General features: G+C 41.8%; 1 protein-coding gene across 6 annotated transcripts in view; it reads right to left on the bottom strand.

Annotated features, from left to right (window-relative positions):
• Positions 1-18,420, bottom strand: part of LOC124000088 (seizure protein 6 homolog) — a 252,039-nt gene that overhangs the window by 2,384 nt on the left and 231,235 nt on the right. For 3 of the 6 annotated variants that reach the window (XM_046306214.1, XM_046306217.1, XM_046306218.1), the window contains exons 10-16: positions 17,216-17,412; positions 15,651-15,845; positions 8,459-8,650; positions 5,681-5,875; positions 5,548-5,586; positions 4,504-4,612; positions 4,293-4,392 (exon numbers count right to left, since the gene is read on the bottom strand). In XM_046306214.1, the coding sequence (XP_046162170.1) occupies positions 4,293-4,392; positions 4,504-4,612; positions 5,548-5,586; positions 5,681-5,875; positions 8,459-8,650; positions 15,651-15,845; positions 17,216-17,412 (1,027 nt within the window). Of the gene's footprint in view, positions 1-3,564; positions 4,393-4,503; positions 4,613-5,547; positions 5,587-5,680; positions 5,876-8,458; positions 8,651-15,650; positions 15,846-17,215; positions 17,413-18,420 lie in introns of those variants that run through there. The other 3 variants (XM_046306216.1, XM_046306212.1, XM_046306213.1) reach the window with 3 other exon arrangements.

Here is an 18,420-nt window from a genome sequence, read left to right as displayed (position 1 = left end):
TCATATTATTGCAAGAACAGCTCAAATAAGCAAAGAGTGTCACGACTAGTCAAGGTGGGTGGAATCAGGCGCAGAGAGCAAATAGTGAATAGAGGTTTATTCTCCGGTGAACAAAAATAAACACGGACAACCCAAAATACAAACAGGGTGAAAAATATCCAAAACAGGAAAATACAGACAAACCGGAGAAATAAAACACAAAAACACCGAGAGCCGAAACGAAATGACAAAAACAAACAATCCCGCACAAAACAAGGGCGGGACAACCTACATTATATACAGATACTAATTAACTTAACACACAGGTGAAAACAATCAGACAAAACCAACAGATAACCGAAAAGGGATCGGTAGTGGCTAATAGGACGGTGACGACGACCGCCGAGCACAGCCTGAACGGGCAGGAGAGCCAACCTCGGCGGAAGTCGTGACAAAGAGAAATGACAGTCCATCATTACTTTACTTTAAGACATGAAGGTCATTCAATAGAACTTTGAAAGTTTCTTAAAATTCAGTCGCAAAAACAATCAAGCACTATGGTGAAACTGGTTCTCTTGAGGACCGCCACAGGAAAGGAAGACACAGAGTTACCTCTGCCGTCTCTTCTCAACATCAACTGTTCAGAAGATACTGCGTGAATCAGGACTTCATGGTTGAATTGCTGTAAAGAAACCGCTACTAAAGGACCACAAAAAGAAGAAGAGACTTGCTTGGGCCAGGAAACACAAGCAATTGACATTAGACACAATGAACATTAGCAATGGACATTAGCACACTTAATGATTGAGTTGGAGGTGTGCATGGCCACACAGTCAGGGGTGAACAGGGAGTACAGGAGGGGGCTGAGCACGTATCCTTGTGGGGCTCCACTGTTGAGGTTCAGCGAAGTGGAGGTGTTTCCTACCTTCACCACCTGGGGGAGGCCCGTCAGGAACTCCAGGACCCAGTTGCACAGGGCGGGGTTCAGACCCAGGGCCTCGAGCTTGATGATGAGCTTGAATGGTACTATGGTGTTGAAGGCAAGGCTGTAGTCAATGAACAGCATTCTTACATAGGTATTATTGTCCAGATGGGATAGGGCAGTGCAATGGCGATTGCATCAGTCTGTGGATCTATTGGGGCGGGAAGCAAATTGAAGTGGGTCTAGGTTGGCTAGTAAAGTAATGGTGATATGATCCTTGAATAGCCTCTCAAAGCACTTCATGATGACAAAAGTGAGTGCTACGGGGCAATAGTCATTTAGTTGGAGACCTATATTTCCCTCACTAACTTAAAACATCAGCTAACCGATCGCTGCAGCTGTACATAGCCCATCTGTAAATAGCCCATACAATCTACCTACCTCATCCCCATATTGTTTTTATTTACTTTTCTGCTCTTTTGCACACCAGTATTTTTACTTGCACATCCTCTGCACATCTCACTCCAGTGTTAATTTGCAAAATTGTAATTACTTCGCTACTATGGCCTATTTATTGCCTTACCTCCTCATGCCATTTGCACACACTGTATATAGATTTTATTTTTTACCGATTGTGTTGACTGTATGCTTGTTTATTCCATGTGTAACTGTGTCACTTTGCTTTATCTTGGCCAGGTCGCAGTTGTAAATGATAACTTGTTCTCAACTAGCCTACCTGGTTAAATAAAGGTGAAATACATTTTTTAAATAGTTCAGTTACCTTTGCTTTCTTGTACAGGAACAATGTTGGCCATCTTGAAGTGTGTGGGGACAGCAGACTGGGATAGGGAGAGATTGAATATGTCCGTAAACACACCAGCCAGTTGGTCTGCGCATGCTCTGAGGACGCGGCTAGGGATGCCGTCTGGGCCGGCAACCTTGCGAGGATTAATATGCTTAAATGTCTTACTCAAGTCGGCCACAGAGAAGGAGAGCCCACAGTCCTTGGTAGCGGGCCGCATCGGTGGCACTGTGTTATCCTCAGCACTTAACCAGCATGGCTACCACAGCATTCTGCAGTGGTACGTATTCCCATCTGGTTTGCGCTTAGTGGGACTATCATGACCCAACACACCTCCGGACAATGACCAAACACACCTCCAGGTTGTGTAAGGGCTATTTCACCAAGAAGCAGAGTGATGGAGTGCTGCATCAGATGACCTGGACTCAATCACTTGACCTCAACCCAATTGGGATGAGTTTGACCGCAGAGTGAAGGAAATGCACCCGACAAGTGCGCAGCATATGTGGGAACTCCTTCAAGACTGTTGGAAAAGCATTCCAGGTGAAGCTGGTGGAGAGAATGCCAAGTGTGCAAGTCTTTCATCATTGTAAAGGGTGGCTACTTTGAAGAATTTCAAATACAATATATCTTGATTTGTTTAATACTTTTTTTGGTTACTATATGATTCTATATGTGTTATTTCATAGTTTATCTCTTCACTATTATTCTACAATGTAGAAAATAGTAAAAAAATAAAGAACAACTGAATGAGTAAGTGTGTCCATGCTTTTGATTGGTACTGTACATGGTGGAATCATGTTTATCGTACATTGTGCCTTTGACATTTCACAACAAATCCAACACTCACATGAAATAAAACACATATTTGTACACTAAATGATGCAGATATGAAGGACTCATGGACAAAGGAATGTGTAAACCAAATACAATAATTGAGACTCAATGTCAAATCTAAGTGCTCTAAAGTGCAACACATAAAACTAATGTAAATACTAAGTGTACATTTAAATACTGTCTATTGCACATATTTTTTGTTATAGTCCATGTGATTTAATAACCATAATTCACAAAAGGGTCCATATGTGTATACATTTCAAAAGCATTTCAAACTAAACTGAACAAAAATATAAATGCAACATGTAAAGTGTTGGTTTCATGAGCTGAAATAATTATCCCTGAAATGTTCCATATGCACAAAAAGCAGATTTCTCTAAAATGTGAACTGGCGAATCCCGGTTTCAACTGTACCGGACAGATGGCGTTAAGTGTGCGAGTGGTTTTCTGATGTCAACTTTGTGAACAGATTGCCCCATGGTGGCAGTGTGGTTATGGTACGGGCAGGAATAAGTAAGTTACAGACAAAGAGCACAATTGCATTTTATTGATGTCAATTTGAATGCACAGAAATACTGTGACTAGATCCTGAGGCCCATTGTTGTGCCATTCATTCACCGCCATCACCTCATGTTTCAGCATGATAATGCACGGCTCCATGTCGCAAGGATCTGTACACAATTCCTGGAAGCTGAAAATCTCCCTGTTCTTCAATGGCCTGCATAACAGACATGTCACCAATTTAGCATGTTTGGGATGCTCTGGATCAACATGTACAACAGCATGTTTCAGTTCCCGCCAATATCCAGCAGCTTCGCACAGCCATTGAAAAGGGGTGGGACAACATTCCACAGGCCATAATTAACAGCCTGATCAGCTCTATGAGAATGAGATGTGTCGCGCTGCATGAGGCAAATGGTGGTCAAAGCAGATACTGACTGGTTTTCTGATCCACGAGTCTACTTTATTTTAAAAAGGTGTCTGTGACCAACATATGCATATCTGTATTCCCAGTCATGTGAAATCCATAGATTAGGGCTTAATGAATGTATTTAAATTGACTGATTTCCTTATATGAACTGTAACGAAGTAAAGTCTTTGAAATTGTTGCATGTTGCGTTTATATTTTTGTTCAGTGTAATTAATGGATGAGACTCAATGACTGCACGACTCAATCACAAGTGAATGACATGATAATGACAATGATGGATGAGCTTTAAAGTGTCTTTGATGCTGACACTGATATTAAGTATTACAAAAATATATCTTTCACCTCCTTTATACATTCATCATCTCTCCAGGAACGTAGTTGTCATGCTCAAATTTCGAATGTAAACACATCTGTGCACTACATGTCCCCTATCCCCTGATGGAGTGCTTGTGCGGTCCTATTTATCCACTGAAAATAATGTGATACTCATACAAAAACACATTTAGCTTTACATCTAAGTAGACTGTAGTGCTTGAAAGATTTAAAGCTAAGTAGACTGTAGAGCTTCCAAACTTTAAAGCTAAGTAATAGACCTCGAGAGCCAGAATTGTTTGGCAATAGTGCTTGTCTGCATTCATCACAAGACCACAAATTTAGAGGCTCAGTTCAGAGCTCTGGTTGCTGATGTGTTAGATGGTGCCCTCTGCTGGTAAGATATGAGATGACAGTCAGACAGATTGCAATGAGATGGATCAGGACTGGACAATGGTATTCTTGGAGTCCACGTCTCGGAGATTCATGTGCATGACATCCGTACTTACTCCTTTATCATAGATTGGGTTGTTGAAGGCTGACTCCTCTGTCATGTTGTCATATGGCGGCATGGATGATGTTGGCATTCTGATGGTCTTCCCCTGAAGTCTAAGAGGGACAGAGACAAACAAGCACACTTGAACAGAGTCTCAACTGCTCTGAAGCATATAACTGAATTAGTTATGTAGTTATTTTCCAATCTCTTATTCTCATACTCACTTTGCAAAGTAGAGGTAAATCCCCAGAATGACTACCAATACAACCGCAGCAGGAATCAGAACGGCGATGGCAATGTTGGTTCCCTCCATACCGTACTCAGGATTAGCTACTGAAAATAAACATGTAACATGCATAACTAGAAATGACCTGAAACAAGTACAGCATAAGTATACTATATATACACAAAAGTATGTGGATACGGCTATTTCAGCCACTCCCGTTGCTGACAGGCATATAAAATCGAGCACAGCAGTAGAATGACCTTACTGAGGAGTTCAGCGACTTTCAACATGGCACCGTCATAGGATGCCACCATTCCAACAAGTCAGTTCATCAAATTTCTGGCCTGCTAGAGCTGCCCTGGTCAACTGCAAGTGCTGTTCTCGTGAAGTGGAAATGTCTAAGAGCAACAACGGCTCAGCCGCAAAGTGGTAGGCCACACAAGCTCACAAAACAGAACGGCTGAGTGCTGATGTACGTAGCATATAAAAATCGCATTTGCTCGGTTGCAACACTCACTACCGAGTTCCAAACTGCCTCTAGAAGCAACGTCAGCACAAGAACTGTTCATTGGGAGCATCATAAAATGGGCTTCCATGGCTGAGCAGCCGCACACAAGATCGACATCGGCTGGAGTGGTGTAAAGTTTGCCACCATTGGACTCTGGAGCAGTGGAAATGTGTTCTCTGGACTGATGAGAAACACAGAGCCCTGACCTTAACCCCATCGAACACCTTAGGGATGAATTGGAATGCAGACTGCGAGCCAGGCCTAATCGCCTAACATCGGTGCCCGACCTCACTAATGCTCTTGTGGCTGAATGGAAGCAAGTCCCCGCAGCAATGATCCAACCTCTAGTGAAAAGAGTGGAGGCCGTTATAGCAGCAAGGGGGGGCAACTCCATATGAATGCCAATGATTTTGGAATGAAATGTTTGATGAGCAGGTGTCCACATACTTTTGGTAATGTAGTGTATATTTCCTCTATGGCATCACAATACTTCACACTGTGGTTACAACTAGCTGGTATACATACTGTACTTACCATCCAACTTTCGCTCATTCAAATACTGCAAAGAGGATGCTGGAAAAAAAGAAAAGCGAATTGGGTACCCTGATAATTTTTACACATCATGGAACTGGGTATCATAAGTTATTAGAAGTTGATACATGTGTACCTCTACAGGCGGGTGGTGTGCCGCTCCACTGTGACGGGTGTCCAGGGACACAGCGGATGGTGGGCTCCCCCTGCAGCTCATATCCGGTACGGCAGGAGAAGCTCAGTGTCTCCCCTGCCTGGTAGAAGGCTTTCTCTAAGCTCTGCACACTGGTGGAGGGGGCACCAGGGTTCCTGCAGGGCTCATACTTCTCAGCTGCCAGGACACACACAGACACACACCATGGCTGTCACTATGGTGGTCTCTATACTTCTTAGACAGCAGAGTACCCTTATTACATGTATAATTTCTAACATCAGTACAGTCTTCCACCACTTACTTACACAAGGCAGCTACAGGTCTGCCAAATTAAAGGAAACACTTCCACACAGGTGTGGTTTCTGAGTTAATTAATCCCTAAGAGTATATTGACGCACACACATGTCAATCTAATTAACATAATACAAAAATCCCCATAGAAATCTGTCAGTTTAAACTAGAGATCTGTTTTTTTGTTGCCTGGGCTGCTTCTCAATCCTCCCTTCCACATTTGCAGTGGAAAGTGGCAGAGCTAGAGCAGTGTTTGTCACACCAGGAGACATCCTGAACATCGGTCTTCTCACAAAAACATCTGTTTTGCCTACTAACTAATATGCCCACTCTATGGAAAGATGAGACTCATGAACACGATGATGTTCCCCGTTTTGCTCTACGATCCACCACACGTGTCACAGGACTGAAGGTAACCCATACAAATCAATGTATATGGAGGTACTTTTGTGAAAACAAATTTAAGGGGTTAAATATGTGTAAATAATATATATATATTTCCTGAGCTTTCTTATATCTCCTAGATATTGGACAAACATTTTCAAACCCATATTCCTTATGATTTATTTGTTACTGTCTTGTTTGCCATTTATAAATGGGTTATTATTATTATTAGACCATTAATAATCACCATTTATAAATGGGTTATTATTATTATTATTAGACCATTAATAACCACCAGTTATAAATGGGTTATTATTATTATTATTAGACCATTAATAACCACCATTTATAAATGGGTTATTATTATTATTATTAGACCATTAATCACCATTTATAAATGGGTTATTATTATTATTATTAGACCATTAATAATCACCATTTATAAATGGGTTATTATTATTATTATTAGACCATTAATAATCACCATTTATAAATGGGTTATTATTATTATTATTAGACCATTAATAATCACCATTTATAAATGGGTTATTATTATTATTATTAGACCATTAATAATCACCATTTATAAATGGTGTGTGTGTGTGTGTGTGTGTCACCAAAGCTCAACCCAGTTGAACACTTATGGGAGATTCTGGAGTGGCGCCTGAGACAGCGTTTTCCACCACTGCCAACAAAAAACACCAATCATGGAATTTCCCACGGAAGAATGGTGTCACATTCCTCCAATAGAGTTCCAGACACTTGTAGAATCTATACCAAAGGCACATTGATGCAGGTCCCGAGGCTAGAGGTGGCCCAACGCCAACAGAGACTTTCAATCTCCATCATTTAAATGTTATGCTTGTTGTTTTTCTTTTTATGCACTTTGAGCTTTTTTGAAAAGCACTTTACAAGTTCAAACATGGATTTATTATTATTATATCTGTATCCTAAGTATGCCTAGTAGGTGTCACGCCCTGATCTGTTTCACCTGTGTTTGTGCTTGTCTCCACCCCCCTCCAGGTGTCGCCCATCTTCCCCATTATCCCCTGTGTATTTATATCTGTGTTCTCCGTTTGTCTGTTGCCAGTTTGTTTTTGTTCGTAGACCTTATCAGTGGTTTTCCCCTTGCTACTGTTTTGTTTAAGTTCCTGTTTTGTAGTTTTTCCCAGCTTTGATTCTTCTACCTGTCCTGACCCTGCCTGCCATCCTGTACCTTTGCCCCACTACTCTGGATTATCGACCTCTGCCTGACCTGACCCTGAGCCTGCCTGCCGTGCTGTACCTTTGCCCCTGTTGTTGTAATAAACATTGTTACTTCGACACAGTCTGCATCTGGGTCTTACATTAAACGTGATAGTAGTTTAGGTCTACTGTCTAGCCTAGGCCTACTATGTTATGCTTGTAAATTCTTTGAGACATTTATTTAAGTGGACCTTTTTTTGTAATACTTAATTATTTTAAATGCATTATTCACGTTTGCTTGTATTGTATTGTAAATGATCAAATAAATCTAAACGCCTTATTAAGACACTATGTTGGTGTTTCCTTCATTTTGGCAGTTAGCTGTGCCTCGCCTGGTTTTGCGCTATGCAAAAGTAATGATGTTTGACACTGATAGATGCAGCTATGAAAAGGCACTATCACCACAGAAATATAATGAATAGAGCAGGCTTGGAAGCTCTAACCCTGGCAATTTGACTGGTAAACTCATGGGTAGACTCGCAATGGCTGCCTGGTATTGTGATGCGATCATTTCCATGGTAATGTGGAATGTTCTATCAACTGATGCTGGATCACCATGGTAATGTATAATGTTAATTCAAATTATGCTAACTGATGCCGCTCATTTTTGTAATGTCAGTTGAGTTGACTCAACCAATCACAGCACAAGTTGAACGATACACTTACTGGCACAGAGTTCTCGGAGTTATCTAAAGGAATACTGTAGACTTTTAGAAAAACCATGTTGATTGTTAGAGAGGACGACGACTATCCTGCTTGAATAAAATAAAAAACACTGTGTGTTTGTGTGTGCGTGCGTGCATGTGTGTGTATTTGACCAGATATAGTTTACCGACTTACGGTTACACTTAGGCAGCCTCTCGCTCCACTTGGGGTTGGCTGAGTCTCTGTTGTAGCAGGTGAGCAGAGTGCTTCCAGACAGGGAGTAGCCCTTATTGCACACATACTGCACTGTCGATCCCACCATGAAGCGGGATCCCGTCACCATCCTCCGGCTGTGCTCCACATTCCCCGGGTCAGGACACGTCATCACTGATTACACAGACACAGAAAACAGAAAGACAGAAAACACAGGCAAATGGATATCCACGCTAATACATAACCACTACAGTACAATACATTCACAATCATCATTATCAGTTACACCACAGGTGATCAACAGTGGTTCCCTCAATAACGTGCCAGTCTCGTACAATAAACCAGTAGGTGACACAGAGCCTTCTAATAAAATATCAGACATCTATCTTCTTGGTCATTAAAAATGAACATGGCTGGATATTGAAGCCATTCAGGCGTTGCAGCCTACAGCCCAAGGGACATCCCAACATAAAAAAATATTACAGTTTACTATAGAATACTAGGGTACTTACTATAGAATTCTGTAGTATACTATGTAATACCATACTTTACACTGTAGATCATGTGTAATAACTTTGTAGTATACCGTAGAATACTATAGTAAATCCCCCAAAGAACACTGCAGTAAATAATACAGAAAGTTGTAACGACGTTCGTCTGTTGTATGAAGAGAGTCAGACCGAAATGCAGCGTGTAGGTTACTCATGACTTTAATGAAAATAATGGCGGTACATGAAATAATTGAATAAATACAAAAACAACAAACGGAACGTGAAACCTATTACAGCCTATCTGGTGAACACTACACAGAGACAGGAACAATCACCCACAAAATACAACGCGCAACTCAGGCTACCTAAATACGGTTCCCAATCAAAGACAATGACAAGCACCTGACTCTGATTGAGAATCGCCTCAGGCAGCCAAGCCTAACTAGACACACCCCTAATCAGCCGCGATCCCAAATATTACAAACCCCAATGCGAAACACAACATATAAACCCATGTCACACCCTGGCCTACCCAAACATATAACAAAAACACAAAATACAATGACCAAGGCGTGACAAAAGTTCTGCAAAATCACTACAGTCCACACACTATACTTATTTAAATATAGTAAATACTGCAGTATTTCATTTCCATATACCCTGCCCATTCCCCTCATCTCTATTTTTGCCCACCTGAGTGAGAAACCAATATGCCAAGTATAGACCATATATTGTGTTGCCTACAGGTTATAGAAAAGAGCAGAAGCGCTGAAGTCTCCATTCATAACCCAGTTCTACCTCCTTACAGGTTATGGAAAATGTGCTCTTTTGGTATTTCTACAGTAGATTTCCTGAAGGAGAACATCCCACACTTCTATGTCAAAGATAAAACAAAAACACTTTAGTAAATACTACAGTAATGTCACCAAAAACACTACAGTATACAACAGTTCACAAAAAATACAGTAGATACTACAGTCAGTCAAAAACCACTAAAGTAAATACTATGGTATATACACTACAAAAGTATGTGGACATTTGCTTGTCAAATATTTAATTCCAAAATCATTGGCATAAATATGGAGTTGATCCACACTTTGCTACTAGCCTCCACTCTTCTGGGAAGGCCTTCCACTAGATGTTGGAACATTGCTGTGTGGACTTGCTCCCATTCAGCCACAAGAGCATTAGTGAGGTCGGGCACTGATGTTTCGGGCGATTAGGCCTGGCTCGCAGTCGGCGTTCCAATTCATCCCAAAGGTGCTCCATGGGGTTGAGGTCAGGGCTCTGTGCAGGACAGTCAAGTTGTTTCTTCCCAATCTTAAAAAACATTTCTGTATGGGCCTCGCTTTGTGCATGGGGTCATTGCCATGCCGAAAGGGCCTTCCCCAAACTATTGCCACAAAGTTGGAAACACAGAATCGTCTAGAATGTCATTGTCATCGTAGCATTAATTTTCCCTTCACTGGAACTAAGGGGCCTAGCCCAAACCAGACCATTATTCCTCCTCCACCAAACTTTACAGTTGGCAATATGCATTGGGGCAGGTACCGTTCTCCTGGCATCCGCTAAACCCAGCTTTGTACATCGGACTGCCAGATGGTGAAGCACACCAGCCGAAGCTTGGCAATGTGCATGGTGATCTGAGACTTGTGGCTGCTCAGCCATGGAAACCCATTTCATGAAGCTCCCAATGAACAGTTCTTGTGCTGATGTTGCTTCTAGAGGCAGTTTGGAAGTGAGTGTTGCAACTGAGGACAATTTCTACGCACTACGCACTTCAGCACTCTGAGGTCTCATTCTGTGAGCTTGTGTGGCCTACCGCTTCGTGGTGGAGCTGTTGTTGCTGTAAGATGTTTACCCTTCAGAATAACAGCACTTACAGTTGACCAGGGCAGCTCTATTAGGGCAAAAATGAGACAAACTGACTTGTTGTAAAGGTGGCATCCAATGACAGATCATAATTTTGATGCGTGTAGAAAGGAATTATGAGTGCCTTCAGGTGTGTGTGCCGCAGCTAATTGTCTTCACAATAGACACACATAGGCTCATTGTGTTTAGAATAGCCAAGCATACGCCATGTGTCATCTTGGAACTGCATTTTTTATATGAATACTTTTTTAAAATGGGGATTTATAAGGCGGTGCAGCAGCACCCTCAGCACCCCTACTTCCCGCGACTATGTCAAGATGGTATTTATTATAATCCTCAATGTCTCGTCTTTCAAAATACATAGAATCCTCTTCATTTACAGCATTTCCCCCATTCAGACAACAAAACATTTGCAAAAGTTGCCCAATTAGCAGGAGGGATGAGACATTTTCTTGTCGCTCGAGGTGCTCAAATTCACAATGTCTGTCAGTCAAAATTCATACAGCGCTTTGAAGTGCAGAGCCCGAGAGCTGTTATGTCATGTATAGCAGTTACTGTGTTCCAATTTATTAGTGCTGAAATCTGCCATTTTCAACCCGTATACAGTTTCGAGTGTAAAGGGCTGCAGCCTTTTATTTTTATTTTTATGTCAGATGGTCCAGCACCATCCTCAGACAATTGCTTTCATTTTTAGTATAATTCTAATTTCTGGAAAAGGCTTTAAATAAAAGGTTTAAGTTCAGGTCAAGTGACATGATCAAACACAACACAGTGCCCTACCATAAGGCTTGTTGAGGTGTATGCAACATGTTCTCTCACCTGTAGGTGGCAGTCAAAACAGAAAGAGTTGTGTGTTTCTCACTAGACCCCTGAAGCAGCAGATTTCGGGACAGCAATTATGTTCACACTAGTGGTTTATGAATGCCATTAATTAAATAATGTTCTCACTTAAAACGTCTGGTTAAATTTGGCATGACTATTGCTTTGGTGTAGCAGTAGCTGTAAAACGAAGTGGTACTAAAAATGAGTATCCTGACATTGCATTTTCCTCTGGATTTGATAACACAGGTTATCATCTGTAGGAATTGTTGATATCTCATCTGGAGTTTATCCAGGCAATGAGGGAGCTATTTTATGCAAATATGGGTTTATATGTTTTACTGTTTCTATACAATGACCGCAGGTAGGCTTCTTTAACACAGCAAACTGATACAACATGACAATGACATTTCAGCTGGTTCATGGACAAGTAACAAGTAACAGAGGGGTGGGTGAATGAGGGATTGAATGGGAGAAATAATTATACACGTTAATTTCTGGAGTCTGAAGTATATTGAAGTCTGGCAACTATGGTTTTTATTGTACTGTTTTTAAAAACATTTTATCACTTAATTTAATTGTTTTGAATGTTCAAGTTATTTTAAAATGTTAATAGTATTATATTTTTTTAAATACAGATGTAAATAAATGAATTTAGTTCGTACTGTACATACAGATGTAAATAAATGAATTTAGTTCGTACTGTACATACAGATGTAAATAAATGAATTTAGTTCGTACTGTACATACAGATGTAAATAAATGAATTTAGTTCATACTGTACATACAGTACCAGTCAAAAGTTTGGACACACCTACTCATTCAAGGGTTTTTCTTTATTTTTACTATTTTCTACATTGTAGAATAATGACGAAGATATCAACACTATTAAATAACACATATGGAATCATGTAGAAACCTAAAAGTGTTCCAAATATATTTTTTATTTGAGATTCTTCAAAGAAGCCACCCTTGATGACAACTTTGCACACTCTTGGAATTCTCTCAACCACCGAAGCAGCCAGCTACCAAGGACGGTTGGCTCTCCTTCTCTGTGGGCTACGTGAGTAAGACATTTAAGTATGTTAACCCTTGCAAGGCTGCCTGCCCAGACGGAATCCCTAGCCACATCCTCAGAGCATGTTCAGACAAGCTGAACTAAACTGAACTAAATGACTGAGTAGCACTCACTTCTGTCATCATTAAGTACATTGAGAGACGAATCAATAATCATATCACCTCTACCTTACCTGACACCATAGACCCACTTTATTTTGCTTACCACCCCAAAAGATCCACAGACGATGCAATCGCCACTGTACTGCACACTGCCCTTTCCCATCTGGACAAGAGGAATACCTATCTAAGAATGCTGTTCGTTGACTATAGCTCAGCATTCAACACCATAGTACCCTTCAACCTCATCATTAAGCTCTGGGCCCTGGGTCTGAACACCACCCTGTGTAACTGGGTCCTGAAGTTCCTGACAGGCCGCCCCCAGGTGGTGAAGGTAGGAAACAACGCCCTTCAACACAGGGTCCCCACAAGGCTGTGTGCTCAGCCCCCTCCTGTACTGTCTGTTCACCCATGTGTGCGTGGCCACACATGCCTCCAACTCAATCATCAAGTTTGCAGATGACACAACGGTAATAATCCTGATTACCAGAGACAGCCTATATTGAGGAGGTGAGGGCCCTGGGAGTGTGGGGCCAGGAAAATAACCTCTACTCAACGTCAACAAAACAAAGGAGCTGATCGTGGACTTGGATCGTGGAGCACCCCCTATCCACATCGAAGGGACTGCAGTGGAGAAGGTGGAAAGCTTCAAGATCCTCTGGATTCACATCATGGACAAACTGAAATGGTCCACACAGACAGTGTGGTGAAGAAGGCGCAACAGCGCCTCTTCAACCTCAAGAGGCTGCATAATCTTGGCTTGGCACGTAAAACCCTCACAAACTTTTAAAGATGCACAATTGAGAGCATCCTGTCAGGCTGTATCACCGCCTGGTACGGCAACCGCAACACCCGCAACTGCAGGGTTATCCAGAGGGTGGTGCGGTCTGCCTAACGCATCACCGTGGGTCAACTACCTGCCCCCCAGGACACCTATAGCAGCCGATGACACAAGAAGGCCAAAAAGATAATCGAGGACTACAACCACCTGAGCCACTGCTAGTTCACCCCACTATCATCCAGAAGACGAGCTCAGTACAGGTGCATCAAAGCAGGGACCGAGAGACTGAAAAACAGCTTCTATCTCAAGGCCATCAGACTGTTAAATAGCTATCACTAGCACCTTAGAGGCTGCTGCCCTATATACATAGTCTTGAAATCACTGGCCACTTTAATAATGGAACACAAGTCACTTTAATAACTTTAATGTTTCCATATTTTGCATTATTACATTTACTTTACATTTAAGTCATTTAGCAGACGCTCTTATCCAGAGCGACTTACAAATTGGTGCATTCACCTTATGACATCCAGTGGAACAGTCACTTTACAATAGTGCATCTAAATCTTAAGGGGGGGGGGGGGGTGAGAGGGATTACTTATCCTATCCTAGGTATTCCTTAAAGAGGTGGGGTTTCAGGTGTCTCCGGAAGGTGGTGATTGACTCCGCTGTCCTGGCGTCGTGAGGGAGTTTGTTCCACCATTGGGGGGCCAGGGCAGCGAACAGTTTTGACTGGGCTGAGCGGGAGCTGTACTTCCTTCCTTATTCATCTCATATGTACAGTTGAAGTCAGAGGTTTACATACACCTTAGTCAAATACATTTTTAACTGTTCTGGGGGGGTAAATAGAATAGTGATGGCTCAATCAAGTCTGGTGTTATTTCTAATCATAAGGATATATACCAGAGGCGAGATTGTCAACACAATGTAAATGAATTTGGTTACATAAATAGTCAGTATATATACAGTTGAAGTCGGAAGTTTACATACACCTTAGCCAAATACATTTAAACTATGTTTCATAATTCCTGACATTTAATCCTAGTAAAAATTCACTGTCTTAGGTCAGTTAGGATCACCACTTCATTTTAAGGAAGTGAAATGTCAGAATAATAGTAGAGAGAATGATTTATTTCAGCTTTTATTTCTTTCATCACATACCCAGTGGGTCAGAAGTTTACATACACTCAATTAGTACTTGGTAGCGTTGCCTTTAAATTCTTTAACTTTGGTCAAACGTTTCCGGTAGCATTCTGGCAGAACTGAAAACGCTTAAGGACAACAAAGTCAAGGTATTGGAGTGGCCATCACTAAGATCTGACCTCAATCCAAAATACAATTTTTGGGCAGAATTGAAAAGGCATGTGCGAGCAAGGAGGCCTACAAACCTAACTCAGTTACACCAGCTCTGTCAGGAGGAATGGGCCAAAATTCACCCAACTTATTGTGGGAAGCTTGTGGAAGGCTACCCAAAATGTTTGACCCAAGTTAAACAATTTAAAGGCAATACTACCAAATACTAATTGAGTGTATATAAACTTCTGACCTACTGGGAAAGTGATGAAAAAAATAGAAGCTGAAATAAATCACTCTCTACTATTGATCTGACATTTCACATTCTTAAAATAAGATGTGATCCTAACTGTCCTAAGACAGGGAATCTTTACGAGGATTAAATGTCAGGAATTGTGAAAAACTGAGTTGAAATGTATTTGGCTAAGGTGTATGTATGTAAACTTCCGACTTCAACTGTATGTACTTTTAAATGTCACCTCAACTGCAATCCAAGTCATTGGGTTGTGCTATAGATAAAGCACAGTGATAACAAAGTTGTTTTATAAATATAGAATATCTGACATTCTATTTCAATTTGAACTTTGTTCTGCTTTTAAATGGTTGACAGCATAGTGATAACACATTGGGATGGGTGAATAAATGTTGAAATTGCATTGACCAACGTCTCAACCAAATATGACTAAAATGTCCATGTTGAAATGAAATGGTGTGCCCAGTGGGTTGTTATTTCCTAGCTTACCTTTCTCACAGCGAGGGACGTCTCCACTCCACGTCAGGTCCCACTGGCACATGAGGATCTCAGAGCCCTGCACCTCGTAACCTGGGTAACACTGGTAGGTGACCACTGTCCCATGGATCAAGTCTGGGTGGGAGGTGCTCTTCCAGCCATTAGTGATCTCTGGCAGCTCAGAGCATGTGTCGTTCCTGGGGACCTCTGTGGGTGGTGAGCCAGGCGGGGGCAGGATGGAGTGAGTTGGAGGTAGAAGGGGAAGGAGAGATATTGAGAGAGACAGAGATAGAATGAGCAGGGGATGTTGAGATGTTATCTTTGTAAAAAAATGTCCCTCATCGCCTCCCAGGTGGCGCAGTGGTCCAGGGCACTGCATCGCAGCGCTAGCTGTGCCACCAGAGACTCTGGGTTTGCGTGCTCAGGCTCTGTCGCAGCCGGCCGCAACTGGGAGGTCAGTGGGGCGACGCACAATTGGCCTAGCGTCGTCCGCGGGGTCGGGCGCAGTGCACACTAACCAAGGTCGCCAGGTGCACAGTGTTTCCTCTGACACTGGCTGACAACGGCTGGCTTCCGGGTTGGATGCGGGCTGTGTTAAGAAGCAGTGCGGCATGGTTGGGTTGTGTTTCGGAGGATGCATGACTTTCGACCTTTCGTCTCTCCCGAGCCCCTACGGGAGTTGTAGCGGTGAGACAAGATAGTAACTACTAATAATTGGATACTATGAAATGGGGAAAAAAAAGGGGTAAAAATTCAACAACAAAAAAAGTCCCTAATCTGCACATGGGTTATCCATTAATCTGAAAAATAAATTAACTTTAAATTGAAATTGATTTCTCTAATGATACAGACTAATGAAATCTACACAGGTTGATTTATACACATCAAGTAAAGCCCAAATGCTCTGACTGTACTGGTGTGTGTGTGGTTAATAAAATAGATTCACGAGAGTCCAGCAGCAGAGCACAGGGAATCCGGTGGTGCGTTCTGCATGTGAATTCGGTTTTGGAGTGTGAAGAGCATGCTATCAATTTTCAGTGATTGCACACTGCACTGTGTGCCGGGCAGTGGGTGGTTTGGCACTACCCATTCTGCCCCTTTCTTCTTTCAATATGGCACACAAGGCTGGGGGTGCAGCACGCAGCAAATACAGATGATGTAGACAAAGCGCGCCACATAATTGTGTTTTTGTGTTTGATGTCCCATAATCCTATGCACCGGTGGCCGTTCAGAGGGAAAAGACAGCAGATAAAGCCCTGCTTTTCATCTTGTATCCTGCCGTTCTCTCTTTGCGGTATTACTTTCTATTTAGTAATAATCTACCTCTCTAACTGGTTGCTAACAGCAGCCTCTTTTTGGAGTCTCTCTTTTTAGCCAAGGGAATTTTATTATAATTTTGTTGCCTGTGATAGTAAAAAAAAAAAAAAATACAACACTGTATTCTGTGTACTGTATGGACAATTTTGCCATAGGAGAATAGAGGTTTTATCTTTTGTCTTCCAATAATTCTTCCATTAAAGTATTTCTCAGAAAACCGTGTGCAGGTACAACTAAACAGTATCTGAGTAATGTCTCACCAAAGAAGTGGACCACGAAGCCGTTGCCATAGCCGTAGATGTTGGTAGCAGGGTCCGACTGGAACTGGATGGTGACATCAGCCATAGAGGTGTAGAGCCTGAAGCGAGACCTGGTGCCACTGTACTGACCCAGGATGTTAGCTGTTAGGTCATCACCGTCGTAGAAGGTCAACAGGTCATTCTTACCCACATTGAGCCTGCAAGGAGAGGGAAAGGCAGGAGTCAGTCAACACATCGGAAAAACTGAGGGTCTAATTTATATCTGCATATATAAGAAAAAAAGAGTGACAGAGCACATATCACAGCAGAGGAATGCTTATTTTTCTCCAAAAAGTGACCCCTGAAAAATTATACAGTTTCATGTTTCTATCAAAATACAACTGCAGAGAACTGTCAGGGAGGGTGAGAGACGTCTTGCAGGAAAATGTCAGAGCTTTATGGGAAATCTAAATTCTGTTTACATTGGATGGATCTGATGTGAAATAAACACTAAATAATTCAGCGTTAATTTGCCTCTGTTTGACTCCTCTCCACAGAGCTCTCTCTCTCCCATGAATATGTACTGGAAGATGTATTTGCCGAAGTGAAAGTATAATGAGAACTCACAATTCCTCATTGCCATTCACTCAGGGGGAACTGCATAGTTTACCCCCATGGGCAAATGAGATTGCTGAATAATGCCTATACTGTTGAGTGGTATTGATAGATGGTAGGTAGAGGGAAAGCGCCTCAAACTGGAGAGGTCCTAGAAAGGGTCACATGGTTGAGAGAATAAGATACATGAGTAACCAATTTATCATACTAAGAAAAATAAAATGCATCATAAGAAGAAAATAGAGTAAACAATGGAAGAAGACCAAATGCTGAAGGAGGATGGACTCCATCTGAGCAGGTCATTGTATAGATACATACTGGCATTATATCAATGTCAGGAATAGGCCCTGTTTTCCATCATCATTGCTGCAACGTATTTCCATGATGACACGCACATAAAACCTGTCACAGCTTGACTTGGGGGCTCAGCTGCCCCGGCCTAACTTCTGAATTCATTAACCTTTCCAGAGGACTTAGACTCATTGCCCTCTCTCTTTCTGTAGCAAGAGCAAAGCTTGACCTTTATTTAAAGAAGAAAGAGGAGAAAGAATGGAAAAATAAGCAGTGAAAAACTCTAGTCCTCCATAGATGATTTCAGCAGAGAGAGAAAT

Source organism: Oncorhynchus gorbuscha, linkage group LG16, assembly GCF_021184085.1.
Source record: "Oncorhynchus gorbuscha isolate QuinsamMale2020 ecotype Even-year linkage group LG16, OgorEven_v1.0, whole genome shotgun sequence".
Lineage (NCBI taxonomy): Eukaryota > Metazoa > Chordata > Actinopteri > Salmoniformes > Salmonidae > Oncorhynchus > Oncorhynchus gorbuscha.
This window is presented reverse-complemented; position numbering and strand designations above follow the sequence as displayed.